Below are 20,285 nucleotides of genomic sequence, written 5' to 3' on the forward strand. Positions count from 1 at the left end.
ATTAACGGCCATGTAGGCCTACATAAGTATCTGCTGCAGTCGTTACTAAAACACCTGAAGGGCACAGGTCTGCGTTAAATGAAAAGCCATTGGTTTTGGTGCAAGCATATTTTGCTATTTATAAGTGTAACGTTTGAACTATTCTTCTAGTTCGTGTCGACCCAGCCAGTAGGTTATGTCAATATGAATGTGCACGTGAGATCTAAATTGTTAGGTATCCGGGTTTTCGCGCCAAATCTCATTTAAAAATCTAAAAAGGAAAAAATCCTTCTTACTTATTATATACTAGTAGACACAGATGCTTTTATTTGAGAGATTTTAACATGTCAAATCGGTGAATCGGGAAAGATAATTACTATTTATTATCTTTGCGGGATATATAGATAGGGCCTATATAAAAATATGACTTATTGACATTTTCAAGCGCGTTAAGTATACTTTTAAAGGAATGAATTATACAAACAAACACGTGCAAAATAAAACAGGCCACATCCCGCGATGATTCAAGACATTTACAAGCTACTCGCAGGCTCTTACTCTGTGTGCACAACATGATTACATTTCATCTGCACGGTCTGTAGAGATAAGCGTTCAGCATCAACATTACGTAAAGCAGCGAATAACTTCTACATGCTGAAACGCCCTCTTTTGATACGTATAAAGGGTATTCTCTCCAGCTGGGGGTGAATATTTCACTTTGCACACTCCTTCAAGCCTACAGAAATAGAGGTTTTGTGTCCCTTCTTCAAAAGCAATTTTACCAGCATTAAAATTGATGCTCTGGGAGTTTTTTTTTTATTACCGTGAAGACTTATATTAAAACAAGGCTGAAAGGTTCGGTTAACCATAAATATATGTTAAACCCCCTTACATAAAACTAGAAATCGAAGGAGCTCATATATCGTTACTACTCATATTCAAGTAGTTGAAATTACAGTGGTTATTCAGCTAAAAAAAGAGCTAAAACGAGCTAAAACTAAGTTTTTCTGGCTGCAACCAGTCTGTGCTGGTCATGGCTATACAAAGAAAAATCGATCGAATATGACGCATGGCTTAGCAACGCTGGTTATAATCGATACTCAGTAATACAAAGGGCGAATTTAATCGCGACCAGTATGTTACATGTATTATCGCCTTACATAGGGCCAAACAATATTCAAATTATAATAATTGTTATTATTATAATCATGCTTCCCTTCTTTTTCTAATATTACTTTTGTGTTTGTCCACAACACTGGCTAAAAAAAAAGATGTGCTATATTATATTATATTATATTATATTATATTATATTATATTATATTATATTATATTATATTATATTATATGTATAATGTACAATACAGGCACAGGTCTAGCACGAAGAGGACGGGTAATGATTTCCTCAGTACATGCATTGTGACTAATGTATGTCTTTAACTATTTGTGTGTTAGTGCAAAAATATTCCAATACTTTGTGGATGAAGACGGAGTCCCCCTGAATGTCAGGATCTTTTTGACATTTAAGCTTTTCCAAAGCCCAATGTTTTTTTCGTCTGCATTTTATCTTAAATTTCTGATTTACTATTAATTTTTGTTTTATTTTTAAGTTTAAAAATTTGCACAATATTACATGACTCTTTTATCTGTTTGGCTTAATTATTAAGGGGAGAAAAAATAGCTACACTTTCCCCGTTGCGATCGATATATCGATTTTAAAGATTATTTTAGACCGTTGTACAAAATAATAATGAAATGGAATTAAAATAAGGAGAGAAAGAGAGCTTTCTTTTGTCTGTTTTCCAATACTTTCTTTCAAGATTTGTCAGCAAATGTGTACTTTGTCAGCCAGAGCCCCCCTCCCCCTCCCGCCTCCCCGTGCACTTGGACATCAATCCTGGCCCATCAATCCACGTGCTTTTCTCCGGTCTTCCTAAAATTCAGTCACAAGAAAAGTTATTCAACACCATGCCGTCTGCTCTCTAGTTTGCGACATAAAAAGTGCGATGCTTAATTGATAAACAACTAACCGCAACTATTTAGACTAGAAAGACACTCCACATTTCATAGGAATGAATGCCAAGCTACAGATAAAAGGATGTTATAATTTCATCATGACCTTCAAGCGCTTTCTTTGTGAAAAATGGATGGAAAAGTACCTGGTCTAATCGTGACAGAACATTACTGAGATGGGTACAGTTATTCTTAAAGACCAATCGGACAATAGTTGCAGAACGGGTTTTAAAGAAAGAAAAGAGAAAAATATAAATGTTTTTTATTGCCATGCACGCTTTGAAAATAACTGTTCTACTATAATCTTGAATCAAAAACCAATTATTCAAAATTAGAGATAAAAAAGTACACAAGTGAAAAAAACTACGTAAGACCTCTTTCTTCACAAAGGTAAAATCACAAATAACCCTCAGTTGTAAGGAATTTTTTGCCACGTGTCTACAAAGACAAAATAGATGTAACCAGACGGTTTGTTTTACATTCCAAGAAAACGGCATTCAAACAGATGCCAAAAAGTGCGAACATTTGAGACAATATCGTCAATAATAGAACTTGGCGATGACAGATTGCGCTGCATCACAGAGAGTCCAGTAGCTGTATTTTTCCATGAGGCGAAGCACACAACAGTGGTCATACGATCATTTGATCCGATGGAATGTGACAAAAAGAGCCGAAGAATGATTTGAAAGGTCGTCTAGGTCTGGTAAATGTCTGCGTCTCTTTCCAACCAAGGCCTTTGGGAAAATTGGATAAGGGAACAGAGCCAACGGGTACAGTCTTTTGTAAAGACATTTTAGGAGAAAAAAATTAGAGCCCGTCGGAAAACATCTCCGCTGAGATCAAAATGTATGCAAATTCATTTATGCAATTGCTAACTTTCAACACGTGCTTTTATTACAGTAGCTTTTGTTAAGTTCGTTTGGGTGTCAGTTTGAATTAATTGAAGTCATTTTGCATTCTTCAAAGTCTCTCTCTGAAAAAACATTAAATCAAAAGTCGGGGTAATATGAGGGCTCACGTTTTCTAATTAAAGTAACTCTCAAGTAACAACCCAACCATTGTTTGAGGGGCCCTGTTTGAGACCCTAAACACTTCACGAAAAATACTTACCTAGACAAAAATAGGCTCTTACCTCTATTTAAAGTACTTTGTCAGCTGTATATCATAGCAAAAAAAAACTTGTAGTGTCAACTAAATCAGACATTCAATCTAATTGCGGTTACATCAAGAGCACTCCCTTTGATGTGAGGTCATCTGCGAGATTCACAGTCAGAAGAAGTTACTCTGCATGGCAACGGTTTTTGACTGCGTGTTAAGGCAAGTTCACACACGGGATTTTTTATCAAGCGCAAACTGGCAAATGATATTTAACGCAGCGCAGCGTAGTTGTGTTAATTTGCTAATTTTTTTCTTTTGTGCAAAGAATGTTCATGTAAAATTTTCTGAAAAATGTTTGACAAAAATAATAAATTGATGCATTGCATATCATCCTCTTTTCTGAAAAAAAAAATCAAAGAAAGGTGTCTCAACTATATTCCAAGCGAAGGAAAAAAAAACAATGAAAAAACCAAAAGAAAGCAAGGATAGATGTCTACTTTGTTTTGAAAATAACTAAATCATATCCCCAAATTTGTTTACAAAAAAGGGTAAATTCATAGTGCTGCGCAGTGTAACTGTCATAATCACGTAGCATTATGCTTAAAAAACTTTGTTAACATTTTCACCCCCTTTTGACCAAAAAAGTTCAAGAAAAATTGAAAAATAACAACACTTCAGTAAAAAGGCATATACAGTAGTTTTGGTGAGAAGAAGATTTACAATTAATTGCGTCGGAATAATCAAGATCAGATCAATATACAGTAAGTCTATGGACACGTTCATTTTAAAACCACCTTTTATCACAACACTTTTTTTTCCCTTTTTTTAAATATATTTTATAATTATATCTACTTTGAAAGATCAGGCTCACCTGCTGTTACAGTGGAATAAAGCCCATTTATACATTCCAGTTATATCATCTATATGATTGTTCACGGTCCCAAGGGTTTGCATTTACTAACGTGGCTGTTTTACTAATATTTTTGTTCCAAAGTAAGTGATTACTAGTGATTACTATCTCAAAAACATTAGTAAATTCCAGTTATAGATATTTCCATGTTTTCACTACATATAAAGCCAAATTCTTGTGAGTGAATAGTAAATTATATCCACTACCACTTTACATGTAAAACATAGAACTTCAATCCTGCTCTCGACCTCTTTCTCCTCTGTTTAATTCGATCTATGATAGATCTGTAGCGGTCTGCCTAGATGAAGAAATCAGCCCTGACGTACGGTTGTCTTATTTAGAGGACTGCTCATTTAGAGGGCCACGATTTTCGGTTTTTATCTTTTCGATTAGTGTGTGTGTGTGTGTGTGTGTGTGTGTGTGAAACTACAGTACGCAGCCGTTGCCTTAAAAGACCGAGGTGTAGCAGAAAACATGTTATTATGCTTAAACCTGTTCAAATCACCGGGTGACCGCCTTGAAAAAAGGCTGTGATTTTTTTACAAAAGCTATGCATGGCTTTTAAATCACGGTGACGCTCATTATAACCGAGAGGTCCATTTACACTTTGTGAGCCGTATGAAGTTGATCGCCATTTCATTCTTATAAATGTATTTCAGCACCCCATGCTTTAATTTTTATCTGCCGGTTTCACTTTTTCAAATTAGAGGCCTAAAACCGGTCTTCTGGCTGAAAAAATTGCTTGGGGCACTTGTTAAAGGTCTACAAAACATGCAATACAAGCTGTTTGTAATAATCTAGACGCTGACTTGACCTAATGGACTGGGAAAAGAAAGAGCAAACTCTGGGAGGGGAGGGGGGGGGGGGGGGGGGACAGCCTCCCCTCACAGGAAATGTGTAAACTTAAAAAGCAATGCGCATTTAGCAAATCGTCTTTTTTTATATCACCCCTCCTTCTAAATACAAATTATTGTTGGGAGTGTTTTCATTTTTTTATCAACTCTTTTAGAAACTAAATTAGAAAAGGTTTACATTTCGTGTCAAACTGGTATCCAATCAACAAATATGATAGTGTCTTGGGCCGCCGAGTGGCTCCCAAGTCCTGCATCTGTCGTGTGATTGTGTTTGTAGTGATTGTGGTGTGACGTATCTTTACTAACACAATAGACCTACGTTGGCTCCGATCATCTCAGTTCGAAGCAGACGTGACTGACGTGACTGACTTGACTCGTATTTTTAAAAGTAAAGTTGACAACTCACACCTACTGGTGGGAAATATTTCATGACGACGGACTAGGCCTATACTTCTACGCTGTCTTGCTTACGCGACATTTTCAAAATAAATTCAAACTAGCTCCTTTTATATTTTGGACCTTTTGAAAGCATGTCCAACGAATTAAAAAAAAAACACCAAGCGCAGACTCATATTTTCTTTTCTTCTTTGATTATTCAAAGACGATTCTTGTCGGGTTTTTTTATTTTATTTTTATTTTTATTTATTTTTATTTTATTTTTATTTTATTTTTTATTTTTTGTCTCCGGTGTTTTAACTTGACATAAAGCTGATCAAAGCTGAATTTCAATCACAGGACTTGGTTTATTTTGACATTCAAACTCTTTTCATTCTTGAGGGTTTCAAAAATTATACTTGAGAATGATAAAACTTTCAAAAACATAAATAAAATGATACACAAAACAAATGATTATTTAGTAGAAAAAAAAAACCCGTCTATACCCAGATAGCAAGACGACGTTGGCCCGACGTCGCTCGCCCAACCATGCCAACGTTAGCCCACCGTTGGCCCAACGTCCTCTTATCTGGGTAATATACCCGATCGATCCATTGCAATGTATTGTTAGGGCCTATAGATGAAGGCCTACTGGTACCAGCGGAGGATTTAATGGGGGGTCAGGGGGGTCCTGCCCCCTTCGATTTCTGAAAAAAAATCACACCTCTTGAAATTAGAATTTTGATTAGCATAATCATAGATCTAAAACGTACCAAATGGCATCACTCGCCCTCTAAAATACCAGACCCCACGCCAAGTAAGGGGGGGGGGGGGGTCCTCCGAAGCGAAGCCGATCCATCCCCCCCCCCTCGAATAATCCTGGACCCGCCCCTGGGTACGTTACTATAGTACCGGTAGTGGGCCTACATGTAGCGGTAATTTTTATTTATTACTTTTAAAACTGGAAGCAGTCGTCATTTTCATTCCTTTATATAAGGTAAATAAATATTTTCTGATTGACCTTTAATCCTCAGTTGTGTCTTTGCCCAGTAACTACATGTATAATCAGTGATAAATTGGGACGGTGTCCTCAGGCGACCTCTGTCCTAACCTTGTTTTTAGGGTTTGTCAGGGAATAAGGTCAAAACCTCGAACTGAACTAAGTCAGTGTAAACATTGACGAGGTCTCTTTCCGGCTTAACAAGCGTTCAGAGGTTGTACGGTTTTGCTGCATTTGGAAGGTGAGTTTTAGTTGGCATTGCTTGACTTAGAATCAGAAAGGGTAGTGTTAAATGGAGGTGCAGAAAATATAGTTTGAACACTGAGTATCTGACTTTGCAGTCGTTTTGACTGTGGTGCAATGTTTGGTTATTTGCTCTCTATCCACATTCGTAGGCATGTTACTTGGATATGTTGATCTCGCGTCATTCTTTTTAAAGATTGCATCAACTGAACCTACCAATCATATAGTAAGTGCAATTCTAAAATCTTCTTGCAGCCTAAGAAAAGGCGTCACTTTGACAACACGATTTGAAATTGAATTTGTGAATTTGGAATGCTAAGTGTGAATTCTTTACAACTCGAGATGTTGGTCTTGTCAAAGACAGATTTGATGATATTCATGGAAAGATAAGCACATAATCTACTGATAAAGTAATAGACGTATCAAGAATTGACCATTATACAACTTAATCCAACACATACTTCATAATATTGCCTTTAGCATATTATGTACTGGATACAAATAGCTAGACCTGTAAGTACAGTGCATATACTAGTACTCAGTAGCTTTTAAAAAATTGTGACATTCTAAGTGTTGTTTATTATTTTTATTTTTCAGCAATATTACATTTTTCTCTGAAGTAAATTTTAACTACATCCACCATGCCTGGAGGTTTCTACTGGAGTCGCAACATGATGGGCCAGAAGTTGACAGATGAGCAGATGCGGGAAATACCTCATGCAAATATGGAACTTTTTGGCCATGTCACCATCAAAACAGTCCAGGCAGGTGCTTTTCTTGGCACTCTTCTCACAGGACCTCTCACACAGGCCATTCGTGGTCCACGTACCCTAAATGCTATCATGGAGACTGCTGCTCGCCATGGTAGAAATGGAGCAATAATTGGACTCGTCCTGGGCCCTGCTATGACCTTCATGAAATGCAACAGCATGAATTGGGACGAGGAAGGAATATATGACAGATGTTACCGCCTTCGTTACAACCGCAACCAAGTGCGTGTGGATCGCGCAAGTGCCCTGGGTGCGACTGCAGGGTACCTTGTTGCATTACAGATGGGTGCGTCGGGGGCAACAGGGTTTGTGTTTGGGATGACAGGGGGCGTGGTCTTATCTGCAGTCTACAATTCCATGTTTTGTGAAAAACATGTCTAACTTCCTTTTAATGGAGATCATCCAGACTTTCGGCACTTTGTGACGAGACTTGAGAATCCACATGAGAAAGGGCTTACTTTTTAATTAGCAATAAGAGAGAAACTATGTCATTGTGCACTAGGAATGTCTTCTTAATTAGACATTAGTTCAAAAGATTAATTTGTGCTGTTGTGCAATAGACTGTAATTTCACATAACTTTGGGAAAACATCCATGGATAAAATGTGTTGGCTTAAATTCATTGTCACTCTGTATTTACTTGTCTGCCATTAATTATTTCTGATCTTGCTCTCTTCCCATTCCTGCCAAATCTCGTTGGATTTTATGCTAAGGTGTAAGACTTTGAGCCTTCTCCCATGGTCCTCATTGTTATGTTCTTTATGTATGCTGAAGCTTTATTAACAAAACATTGCAGATGCTATAGACATTATGTTACCCATTAGTTACTGGAACTATGTGGATAATATACAGTATATGTTGTTTTCCTGTTGTGATGCCAGAAAAAAAAAGGCTGAATGAAGATATCAATTTGACATTTTTAGTTTTTAGGTATACATAAATGCTATGCAAAATTTGCTGGAAAATGCATAGTCTGAATAGTATTTTATTGCAATATTTAATTAAAATTTTTTACTTGCAATATCAAAAACCAGCAGTCATCCCTTTGTTCTCCCCTAGGACCCCTGGATCCTAAAGGGTTGTTCCCGCCCTTACCACTGGTGACCTAAATCTTACTGTACACATACCTAAGTTGCCATAATGTATACAAGGTAGTAAAGGGTAGGTCAAATCCCATGAGATGTAAGCATAAAAATATAGGTGAGATGCAGGCCATTAGTGGACTACAATGTTTACCATCAAGCTCTGCAAATGGGTGATATGTATTAGAGGATTAACTTTGAGATGCAGAGTCAGATATGGGTCACTTCTTTATCTTGGAATGTTTTAAGCAATAAAGGGTAAATGCTTGTTCTTCATTAAAAATGATTTGATTGTGTACTTTGTCTAATTTTATTCACAGAGTCAATATTAATCTTTATTGTTAGTTGTTAAATCATACTTCTATTCATGTAGATGGGGAACAACTTAATGAAACCGTCTGTGAAAATATAGAGCTTGGCAAACTATTTTTTATATACAAGGATTGTAGTGCATAATATGACATATTTCAAAAGCTTTAAGTTCTGGTAACCCTTTGCTATAGAATTGAAGTTGCTTATTATGTGCAAGATGGAGTAAGTAGGACAAATATTCCTTTCGTGTGTGACTGACGGAATATAACAGTATTGAATTTCAGACATGAACTTTTCACTTGCAAAGGTATCAATTAACATATTGGATGGAAATATTTACACGGAATATACTTATTTTTGCAGTTAGATGTGTAGGTTTTCTTTTTCATTTTTATTTTTATGCTTTCTGAAAGTGTGTCAGTGTCACTGTCTACTATACATGTATAGTATACCAATACTATAGGATGGAAAATGAAAGATTCCAGGGGTATTGTGATTTTGAGATAACTTTATAAAATTTGTGATAACTGGCTTTAGCTTTTTGATTTAATATTTTGTAGTATGTTTTAAAATTGTTAAAATGTATTAATCAATATTAGTTTATTAGACTCTAATGGTAAACTGTTACATTTTCATCCCTCGATTTACATTATATTTGTAATAAAGGAACCCATGCTACAATGTACATGACTCTGGTTTTTCTTGTAAACATTTTTTTTTTTTTGAATTTGTATAGGTAATGTTGCTCTAGCTACTTGTAAAAACATGAGTTTTCAAACGATACCCTAATGGTTGGCCGTTTGATCTAGAGCATTGCATTGCTATACTAGTACTTGAGCACAGCTGCTTATACACAGACAGGCAACATGTTAAGACTATATTGTCAGTTTGTTATACTTGAGACCCCAAGTTTAACAGTGTTCTCGCAGTCTAACACCCAAAGTTTAACAGTGACCTATGACATGACCTAGGTGTGCTAGTTCTAATATTTAATGATAACTGCAACACTGGCATGTTCAAAATATTGAATTAAATTAAGGGAGCCCAGGGGGGTCATACCCAGTATATCCCTACCCTGATAACTTACAAAAAGTAGGTTATCTGCTGAATATTTTTTATGATTTTATTGGGTTTGAGGACTTTATGGAAGTTGAAGTGTTTTTTTTTTTTTTTTTTTGGGGGGGGGGAGACTTATCTGTGATTGTGAACATTTCTGATGTATGTTTTTGTATTTGGATTTTATTTCATGTAAAGAAATTTCTCATCTATTAACATTCGCACATGCATAATGAAAGGTGAAGGAACCAAATTTGTGTGCAAATTACTGGAATTTATAGTAATAACAATAAAATAATTAAACATGCAATTAAAACCTTAACAAATTAAAATTGCTTATGAGTCCAAAATTGTGAACATAAAAGAGTAAGATAAGGATTGAAAATTATATAAAACTTAATTGACATTAAAATTTTCTTCAAATTTTCCTGGTCAATTGCAGTTCTTATATCAGTAAGTAAAGCATTCCATAGCTTTGGTGCACTGCCGTTCATCATCCATGAAATTTATATATATCTTTCTTGAATTTCCTCTAAAAAGTAAAAAATGTTCTAGGAGCAAATAATGAAATTTGGGATTTGTAGTATAATTATGATGTTACTGCTAGAGAGGTTGAAGTAGCACCGAAACACATGTACAGGTGTATATTGTGGTTTAATTGTTCTTGACAGCTTTTTAAATTGCTTTTTAAAGTACAATTAAATAAAACTAATTTAGATGGCAGCGGCAGTGAAATTTAAGTGCTTTGAAGACGTTTAACTTTTAGCGTATTTGTGTTTCACTTTTCATGTAGCCTGGCTGCCTAGTTTTGGACTGATCCTCTTAATTATGAGCGTTTTTGGGAAAAAAAGAAAAGAAAATTGAAGAACACGTTATATATATATGAGCACCTTTCCTTTTACGACACTGTAGGGCATAAATTTTTTTAAAAATATTCTAACATATGCACAGGTGATTTATTTTTCAAACTCGGATTTAATTTGTGCTGTAAATTCCACACTACATTTTTCTCGCCGCCGCCCCCCCCCCCCCCCCCCCTTTGTAAGCGGAAGTCTTGCTAAATCTAACGCATGCGCATTTTCAGTATCCGGCAGCATGTGTAAAGCGAGAAAAACTAATGTTGAATGAGTTATATAGTAACAGATAAACAACTTGTAATTTGACACCTAGATAATCTGCTATGACAGAGAGAAACAACAACAAACTTCCGAGTAACTTACCTCAGTTACAGAATTTGATAAAACGAGATCCAGATTCGTATAAGGATGAGGTACGTATTGGGGGATATGTGGCAATATCATACTACTGTTCATTCATATGTGTAGTAGAAGTTTGAAGTAATACTAATAGTAGTGCTGAGGCTTTTGTCCTTATGTTACAAGAAGAAATACTTGTTTGAAACTGACATAAAATTACTTATTTCATTTTTATAAAAAGAAAATCAGAAAACATAAAAAATATAAACAGAAAAACATACTTGTTATCAAACCACTGTACTCATTACTGAAATTGACTTTGTAAAAGTTTTTTTGAAAGAGCTGATAGACTCTTGAATAACTTGATGTAGTGTGTTGAACACTACAGTAGTTGTACTTGCTCAGGTTGAGGTCACAGTTTTTAAGCCATATCTTTCAGACTCTTGGATAGGTATGAATTCTACACCAAAGCAGAAGTGCTAGAGTAGAGGCTAATTATTTGATCTCCTAGTGTCCTCTTTGTGCTCACACAAATAAAACTTTTAGTAGTGAAATTTGATGTCAACTGATAATCATCTGTTAAAGAATTAAGCAAAAATGTTTCATTTCTATTCACTTGTTTTCCAGTTTCTTCAGCAGTATCGCCATTTTCTGTCCAATATGGAGATATTTGCTCTTAAACCATCATCATATTCACAGACACTTGCAGAGCTAGTCATGTTTGTAGCACAGGTATAGTGAAGATGAGATATGTGTTATTTTAAGTTTTATATATATATATATATATATATATACACACACACACACACACACACACACACACACACACACACACACACACACATACATACATACATATTTATTTATTTATTTATTTATTTATTTATTTATTTATTTATTTATTTATATGTAATATTTTGTTTGGCTAAGTATCAATTAAATAATTGTAAGATAGAAATTTTAATGAGTAATCACTGTTGGGCTATGGACAATCCCCCGAGTACATACAGACCCTTGTTTACTTCTTGTAGGGACCTCATAGAGGTTCCATCTGTCCCAAACTGAAGTCCTGTTTCCTTCAGCAAATAATACCCTGCTGAACAAGACTTCACTTTGTAAAGGATGCTCAGAAATCCTTTAGTTATATTATGTTTCCTCAATGGAATTATGCTGTGCTAGAATTTGTATCAATAATCTTTTGTTGAAGGTGGCCCACTGTTACCCAGATGAACTGGCAAACTTTCCCCAGCAGCTGAGGGAACAGCTTCACAGGAATGCCACTGTACTTGACCCTGCACTCAGAATGGTGAGAGACTGGTTTTCTGGAGATTTGTGCTAAGTCTTTGTCTCAGTTTTTTCAGCCCATTTCTCAGATGGACTTATAAACATTAGACAACTACTAGTCAGAACCAAAATTTACTAGTACCAAGAAAGAGTCTGCAGATAATGGAAAATTTTTCATAATCTAAAACTGCATCTGAATTTCCCACAACAGTACAACACCAAATCTACTGGTCTGCTGTCACTGACCAGTGGCTAACATCATATGGTTGATTGCTGTCAGTCACTACTATAATTGGATTTGATGTAAAAGGTATATTAAACAAATTTTCTGGGAATCTTCAACAACTTTCTAATCGTTAGGTACCATCACTCAATCTAAACTGCCGCACATTCAACAGCTTGAATTCAGATATTCACAGTTACCAGTACACCCATATCTTTACCCCCTTGCTAAAAAAATATTAAATGTGTCTCTCTTTAACATTACAGACTTTTTGCAAGGCCCTTATTGCTCTTAGGAACAAAGGCTTGCTGCCTCCCATCACTGTCCTGGAGCTGTTCTTTGAACTGTTCAGATGTCAGGACAAGCTGCTGAGGAAGACCCTGTATAACTACATAGTACAGGATATCAAGATGGTCAATGCCAAACACAAGAATTCAAAAGTCAACACAGTAAGTAACTGGTTGTGACTTGTATGCTAAGCAAAACATGTTTCCGATCAGTTTTGAATTTTAAGGTTCATTTTGAACCACAAATGAAAATATTTATATTGGGTAATTTCTAGGTCATTGTAGTACTGTAGGAAAAAGAATGATATTTTTCATGAAACCCCCATTTGTGCTGTCTAAACATAAGAGACTTACAGTTCTCAGGAATGACACTTATAATATGCATTTAGAACATCATTATGAACATAATAATTAGTCTTTGAACATATTTAAATGAAATGTGAGTGTGGGTGTATGTACTGCACTGTGTGAATGGAGTCCTTATATGTGGAATATGTAACATTTCAGTCCTGTCTTACATTAGATGACAACTATTGGTTCAGTCAGAATTTTTATTTGTATCTCTTCTGAACAATGTTGACTGTTTAACTATTGATTTATTTCAGACTTTGCAGAATTTCATGTATACCATGTTGAGGGATAGTAATGCCATTGCAGCCAAAATGTCACTGGTGAGTCACCTATGGTCATGTCATGCATCACATTTATTTGTTTCAAAACACTGACATGCAATTATGCAAATTTTGGTCCCTTTCACAAGTTTGCTTCTAACTGTTTAGAGCAATCAAAATAAGCCAGTAATTGGCCAAGCCTGGGGGCTCTGTTAAGTTTGTTCTCTTACTTTATAGCCAGTTATGAAATTGTCAGTCTCTCAAAGCATTAATTTCTAATAAGTGAAATGCACAGTGTGAGAAGGGGCCATTTTTTTAACAAAAAGCTGTTGCTGCTGTTGTCACTTGGAATTTTAAAGCATAAACATGAATTTTATGTTATTTTAAATTTTATTATCTAACAATATGTCAAATTGTCATTCCTGAATCATTTTGATTTTTGCCATATCAGAGTAGCAAAAGGCTAAGAAAAGGAACTTGGTAGAAAACTTCTGTAAAAGTGAAGATATTGTGCAGTTATTGATAAAATAACGTTCATGGTGAAATAGCCAAATGGTAAATGTTTGATTTATTACGTTTTCTTGTCTGTTTCAGGATGTCATGATGGAACTCTACAGAAGAAATATTTGGAATGATGCCAAAACTGTGAATGTGATCACAACAGCTTGTCTGTCAAAGGTTACCAAGGTGAAGAAGTGTTCAGTGCTCATCAACAAAAAGTTGTGTTAAGATTATTTTAATGTAGTGGAGTTATATATTTGTATTTTTTTTATTAGCTTTACAGTAAAAAAAGCAACTTTTATCCAGAGTTATAATTTTATTGCTTTTACTTTGTGTTTTCAGATCAAGGTTGCAGCGCTAACATTTTTCCTTGGTAAGGATGAAGACAAAGCAGACGATGACAGTGACAGTGACTCAGAGGTGAGATTTCATTGAGATTTGTAAGAAAAATTGTTTGTGAAAGTTATTAGATAGCTAAGAGGCAGTTACTGTGATCATTGTATCCCTTTCATTTTTTTTTTTTTTTTTTTAGAATCTGTGGACAAGGTTTCACGGATAACAAATCTGTGGATACAATCACAAGAATGTCAAAACTGACTCTCATTCAACATTTTTAATTATTTTGATTTGTCTATGAATTATCCTTTCTGTTATTAGTTTGCAAATATTATCTTTTTTGTGGTATTTTTTTTTTTCAATGTTTTCTTGTAATGTCATTGATCACTGTTTTATGAGCAGCCTGACAGGAAGACAGCTAAGGAAGTGATGCTGGGACATAGGGTAGGCAAGAAAACAAAGAAAAGAGCCAAGAAAATGCAGAAGGCCCTTAGTGTCATTAAGGTAAATATGTTTCTGGGTAGACATAGTGAACTAATTTAAGGGTAACTGGTAGCTGCTGAATGTTAACTGCATTTGTAGCTTTTACTACATAATAAAAGCAAGATGCCCCAAATGAATTATTTATCAAGATTATTATTAACAAGCAATATAACCACAAGTTTTTCTTACCTTTTGATATTTTCACTTGAAATAGCTTTCAGTTAAATGTTTGTGTGTACTTTTTTTGTAGAAACATAAAAAGAAGAAGAAACCTTCATCATTCAACAATGCAGCTCTCCATTTAATACATGACCCTCAGGGTAAGGCAGGGCTCTATAAAATGAGTTTTAAAAAATATTCCCTTTTGAAATTTTACATTTTTAAGCACTGTTGCACCAAAGATATGAATGTTTGAGGTCATGGCATGATACCCTTGACAAATAATTGTAAAAAGAAGAACATTCAAAACATTGGTTTATGTGGTATGGACAGATGACACATTTTGAAAATACCAAGTTTTGTATTGTTAGGCTTTGCTGAGAAACTGTTCAAGGATTTGGAAGGTACTACAGAAAGGTTTGAAGTGAAACTGATGCTTATCAATCTTATCTCTCGGCTGGTAGGAATTCACCAGGTGAGTTTGTTATTAAATTCAAAGGTAAGAGTATTTTGACTGCATTCTGCTCAGAATGTTTAGACTTGATGCTATGTACACAACTTTGTTCGTCTTTTTCATCACTTAAATCTCTATTTTCTATGTTGATGGCATAGAATCATATCCAAAAGGCATCTTATTTCTTTTTATAACATTGAAAATAATATATTAAGGCATATGTTTAACCATTCAGTCCACTTAATAAAGCATGAAGAGAAAATAACAGTCTAAAATACATGTTTCCAAAGGAAATGTTTTGAACTGAGAGCTAATAGGTACTAACATTTATCGAAAAGACAAACAAAAAAAGATACATATTTTTCCTATTACATCTTTTTTTTACAATTCCTTGGTCTGAATGCATTTGGACTTTATAAACTATTAGATAATTAAACAAAATGTATTTATGTTTGAAGTTTTTCCTTTTCAGCTATTCCTGTTTAATTTCTATCCTTTTATACAGAGATTTCTACAGCCACATCAAAGAGGTAAGTCATTTTGTCAGTACAAGTGCATGTCATCAAGACAAGAGAAATGCCTTTAATGTAATCAAAACAAATGTATTTAAATAAATAGATTGTGGAGAGTGGATGGATACCCATAATTCTTCAGATGAGGAGGCTCCAGTTTGACTTTCTGTCTTTTCTCTATTAACTGATGAAATGAACTTTGTCAGTTTGATATTTATGAAAGTCACACTTATGCAGGGTTACAGTTATGATAGTAAATTTGCATGGGTGATAAAAAACTAAACAATAGTAGAGAGTGGGCTAAGAAGCTAACATTGACCTCAAAGTTTTCTCGTATTTAGGTAAATAAAACTAGTTGTCTTTGCATTCCCATTACATAGTTTTTTTTATTTACTATTTCCAGAGGTGACCAAGATTTTACTGTTTGCTGCTCAGGCCAGCCATGACACTGTGCCACCAGAAATTATAGAGCCTGTTCTCATGACCATAGCCAATAACTTCATTAGCGACAGGAATTCAGGAGAAGTAATGGCAGTAGGGTAGGTGTTAACACAGTTTAGTTGGCAGATTGTACAAGGCATTCTATTTGCCTAATGTATTCTGAGTAAACTGAATATTTTTTACTCAAATTCTTTATAATATTTATTTCAGCAAAGTTTACAAAATACATAAGGAAAATACATCAGGATAATAAAAATACATCAGGAAAATTTTTGTATATGTATTTATGTAAATATATTATATTTTCAGTTTAAATGCAGTTAGAGAAGTCTGTAGCAGGTGTCCGCTCTCCATGACAGACACCCTGCTCCAAGACCTTGTACAGTATAAAACACACAAGGATAAAAGTAAGAACTGATGCTCTTGACATAGTTATCATGTGTGAAGTGTTAAAGGAGTGAAAGTTTACATACCTACCTAAAGATGAAATATTTAATGATAATGTGTAATTTGTAACTGAAAAAAATAATTTATGAAAAAATTGGATTTGTTTTCGTATATAATTATTTCATTTTGAATTAGTTGAGATCTTTGGAAGAATATATTAACACCCTTTACTTCATGATTGGCAAAACAGCATTTTTCTTTCATTTAATGTTTTAATCTGGATTTTAACAATATTTCCAGGTGTCATGATGGCTGCACGCTCCTTAGTTCAGCTTTTCAGACAAATCAATCCAGGACTTTTACACAAGAAAGATAGAGTATGAAAATGCAGCATTCTTTCATTTATAGAATTTAGCTACACTCATTATTTTAATATGACAACTTTGGATTTACCTTATATCATGTAGTGTAAATTAGTACCTTTGTTTGTAACAAATCTTTCAGATGTTCGCTGAGTTACTAAGTGAGTTCTCATCACTTTGCTAATTTTGCAGGGCAAGCCCACCGAGGCCTCCGTGGACTTACATGTGAGGCAGTATGGGGAGCTAGATGCCAAGGACTATATTCCTGGTGCTGAAGTTATTAAACCTGAGCCAGACCAGAAAGAAGAGATAGAACAGGGTAAGAGATTAAGAACATCAGAATAACTGCCAATTGAAACTGTATTTTTGTTTTACTTAAAAATTACTAAGAAGCACTATTTGGTTTAAAAAGGTTTTCTTTCAAAAATGAGCATGATTGGAGAATTTACACAGAAGTTATTGATTTTCTTACATATTTTTTGCATTTAGTTTTGTGACATTTTCCCCATGGCCACAAGTACCATTTTTTGTGAGAAAAAAGTATTGCACTTGCATTAAAAGCCAGTATTTTATAGGATGTAGTTAATTGATTACTCTTTTTTCTGAACCAGTATCATGCACCTTTTTTTTTTCAAAAGTAAATCTTATAAGATTTTTTGATTTCATATATCTGACAAAAAGTGTTGCTCATATTGCAACTATGTCACATCTAACACAACTAAATGTGATGCATGCATTTTAAAGCCAGTACTTTATAGGGTGTTGTTAACTGATAACACTTTTCTAAACCAGAATAATTCTTGCATATTTTTATTTAATATTTATTATTTAAAATATTGACTGTCAAAATTATAAACAGATATATATTTTTGAACAGGAAAGGTATAATTTTTTATATATTGAAATGTTCCAGAAGACTGGGAAGATTGCAGCGATGATGACAGTGATGGCAGTGGAGAGTGGGTGGATATCCATCATTCTTCAGATGAGGAGGCTCAAGTATGACTTTCCGTCTTTCCTCTCTTAACTGTTGAAATGAATTTGTGTAAATCAATAGCTGCAAAAAGATGTTTTGTACCACCAGATATTTTGTCTAGTGTAAAATAATGTAAATTTATCAAATGCTGTAAATGTTGACAGATGTTCAGGTAAGGGTAAAAACTACTTTTTATAATTTCTGTGCACTTATTTCAGGATGCTGAAACAGAACAACTGAATCCAGAGGAAAAGTTAAAACGTGCTCAAGAAGTGTCGTCTGCTCGTATCCTGACGCAGGAAGACTTCAAACAAATTAGACTGGCTCAGATGAGAAAAGAGGTAGAGGGTGCTGTTAAGGGAAAAGGGAAGAAGAGGAAAAGTACGACAAAAACTGTGGATATTGATGCAGATGATGAACAGGAAGGGTAGGTATTATTTTTTATTTATTTTTTTTTTCACTGACATGATAAGATTATTTGCTGACTTTTATTCCTCCTTCAGAATGTCCAGGATTATTGATTTGTCCTAGGGGGTAAAGGGTAAATTATAATGAATTAACAAATCAATAGTTGATTTACTACAGAATTTAACAGAAAAAAAAACTTTCTCGTGAAGATGACGTTGGACTCTTTTTCATCTTAACATAACTGAAGTTATCCCGTGAATTTTGAAAATTCTTCAAATAAACTAAGTACAGCCTTTTAGGTTTAGAGAAAAGGTAAGTAAAAAAGGAAAAATAGATAAAATGACTAGATATACTTTTTTGTTATTTTCAGAGGTGATTTGGTAAAGTTGACTTCCATAGAGTTGGTCCACAAAAGACCCCGGCATGACAAAGAGTCCCGGTTGGCCACAGTCTTGGTAAGTTTTAATGTCAAGTTTATATATAGAATTCTCCAAAATCTTCAGGGCAGGTTTCACACGTGTGGTCATAGTCTAAGCACAAGTGTGATTTTAACCTCATTTTGAAACGATGCTTTTACATCATGCTCTTCCAAATTGCTTTCTTTTCTGCTGTTAGCATACTGAAATGGCAAAGAGAAGAAGAAAAAACGGTCATATGCTTTAATTGATTTGTTTGCACTCCACCTACTTAATCTCTCCCCCAGGCTGGCAGGAAGGACAGGGAGAAGTTCGGTCACAAGGAGAGAGCAAACCCCAGAGCCAGCACCACTAATAAAGAGAAAAAGAAAAAGAAACCATTCATGATGGTCAAACAGAAAATATTGAGGAAGCAGAAAAGATCGTTTAAAGATAAACAGGTGAGTGTTTGAACAAGAACGTTTATTTGCCATGCCATTCTTGTGGGGTGCTACACGTTTTGAAGACGTCATAGTGGGAAAAGCCATTTATTTCTGTATTTTTCTGGAAGTGAATTAACTGTGACCGTGAGGCAAATGAAGCTTTACCTTTTTCTTTGTCTTGTCTATAATTGAAGAATTTGTCATGCTGTTGGCATTTCCCAGAATTACAGGTTTTGTTGAAAATTAATTCATTAAGTAAGCAGTCTGATGCCCAAAAGTAATTTTCTAATCAATAAGTCCTTTCTGACGCGAAGCTCTCGCCTTATGATCTTACGACTCGCAAGTTTTAATTATTTTCCATTTGTATTCACGGGTCTTTTTATTTTCAGGTGGCATTGAAGAATTCTTTGTTAAAGAAACAGAAGTTCCAGAGGTGACAGGCTGTTTGCTAACCTCTTAGATGAAAATAACAGGATAACACGAGCAACATAGATAAGGGCAGGATCGGCATCCGTCGTTATAGAATTAAGAAATTGCTGAAAACAAGGGATATTGCATGATTTCTTGTTGTTAACCCATTGCACTCAGCTAGAACGGTGTCAACCTTTGATTAAAACAACGCCTGATCATTCCAACTGCTGCATTCATCCCGTCGACTTGATAATGATCAAATGACTGCGCTTGACTTTGAGCCCCAGACCAAGATGTTGGCTGTCCTCTCCGTAATCTCTCAAGAAGCGTAACTGTTCTCTTAGAATGGTCACTGTCGTTTTCATCAGATATCGGTCATATATACTCGATCAATATTTACTTTGCGACTTGTATTTAATTATCAAAATGGAATTACTATTTACTTAGCAATGGGTGTATCGTGCTTCCCAAACCACTCAATGATGCACAGCCGTGAAAGGTGGCAGGTTTGTATCAGTGGGGGTTCGAGGGGGGTTCACAAAGATTAGGGATGCTGCAGTCCTAAGCGAATGGCAGTCGTAACTTCGTTGGTATTTTTTTCTATGGCATTTTCCCGTAATTAAAAGCAATGAGGATGTGTAAATTGCTATTATATAGAATAAAACAATCTACTGGAGTCTTTCACTTAATCGAAGTTTGAATTTTTATTATAAAGTGCCAATTTTTG

General features: G+C 34.9%; 2 protein-coding genes across 4 annotated transcripts; both read left to right on the top strand.

Moving 5' to 3' along the window:
* The first annotated feature begins 6,291 nt into the window (after nucleotides 1-6,291).
* LOC106154507 (uncharacterized) lies at nucleotides 6,292-9,316 on the top strand. Of its 2 annotated transcripts, none has more exons than XM_013528909.2 (2): nucleotides 6,292-6,468; nucleotides 7,068-9,316. In XM_013528909.2, the coding sequence occupies exon 2, from the start codon at nucleotides 7,112-7,114 to the stop codon at nucleotides 7,619-7,621; it is 510 nt and encodes a 169-aa protein (XP_013384363.2). In that variant the 5' UTR covers nucleotides 6,292-6,468; nucleotides 7,068-7,111; the 3' UTR covers nucleotides 7,622-9,316. The 2 variants fall into 2 exon arrangements, with proteins under 2 accessions (XP_013384363.2, XP_086865573.1); XM_087009447.1 differs by lacking the exon at nucleotides 6,292-6,468 and adding an exon at nucleotides 6,517-6,696.
* A 1,437-nt stretch (nucleotides 9,317-10,753) lies between these two features.
* On the top strand, nucleotides 10,754-20,247 carry LOC106159914 (protein SDA1 homolog). Of its 2 annotated transcripts, none has more exons than XM_087009116.1 (20): nucleotides 10,754-10,959; nucleotides 11,513-11,617; nucleotides 12,093-12,191; nucleotides 12,659-12,841; nucleotides 13,285-13,350; nucleotides 13,885-13,977; nucleotides 14,134-14,211; nucleotides 14,530-14,631; nucleotides 14,861-14,930; nucleotides 15,141-15,244; nucleotides 15,696-15,753; nucleotides 16,139-16,274; nucleotides 16,486-16,583; nucleotides 16,864-16,940; nucleotides 17,118-17,244; nucleotides 17,839-17,924; nucleotides 18,120-18,328; nucleotides 18,680-18,764; nucleotides 19,013-19,165; nucleotides 19,537-20,247. In XM_087009116.1, the coding sequence occupies exons 1-20, from the start codon at nucleotides 10,870-10,872 to the stop codon at nucleotides 19,582-19,584; spliced, it is 2,067 nt and encodes a 688-aa protein (XP_086865242.1). In that variant the 5' UTR covers nucleotides 10,754-10,869; the 3' UTR covers nucleotides 19,585-20,247. The 2 variants fall into 2 exon arrangements, with proteins under 2 accessions (XP_086865242.1, XP_086865243.1); XM_087009117.1 differs by having other exon boundaries at nucleotides 17,842-17,924.
* The last annotated feature ends 38 nt before the right edge of the window (nucleotides 20,248-20,285 follow it).

This window comes from Lingula anatina, chromosome 3 (genome assembly GCF_051362555.1).
Source record: "Lingula anatina isolate TDL-2025a chromosome 3, LinAna3.0, whole genome shotgun sequence".
NCBI lineage: Eukaryota > Metazoa > Brachiopoda > Lingulata > Lingulida > Lingulidae > Lingula > Lingula anatina.

Coding starts and splice junctions, on each gene's coding strand:
- LOC106154507 (XM_013528909.2), top strand. CDS start 7,112: ATGCCTGGAGGTTTCTACTGGAGTCGCAACATGATGGGCCAGAAGTTG.
- LOC106159914 (XM_087009116.1), top strand. CDS start 10,870: ATGACAGAGAGAAACAACAACAAACTTCCGAGTAACTTACCTCAGTTA. Junction 16,584..16,863: donor TAAAACACACAAGGATAAAA/GTAAGAACTGAT, acceptor CAATATTTCCAG/GTGTCATGATGGCTGCACGC. Junction 16,941..17,117: donor TTTTACACAAGAAAGATAGA/GTATGAAAATGC, acceptor CTAATTTTGCAG/GGCAAGCCCACCGAGGCCTC.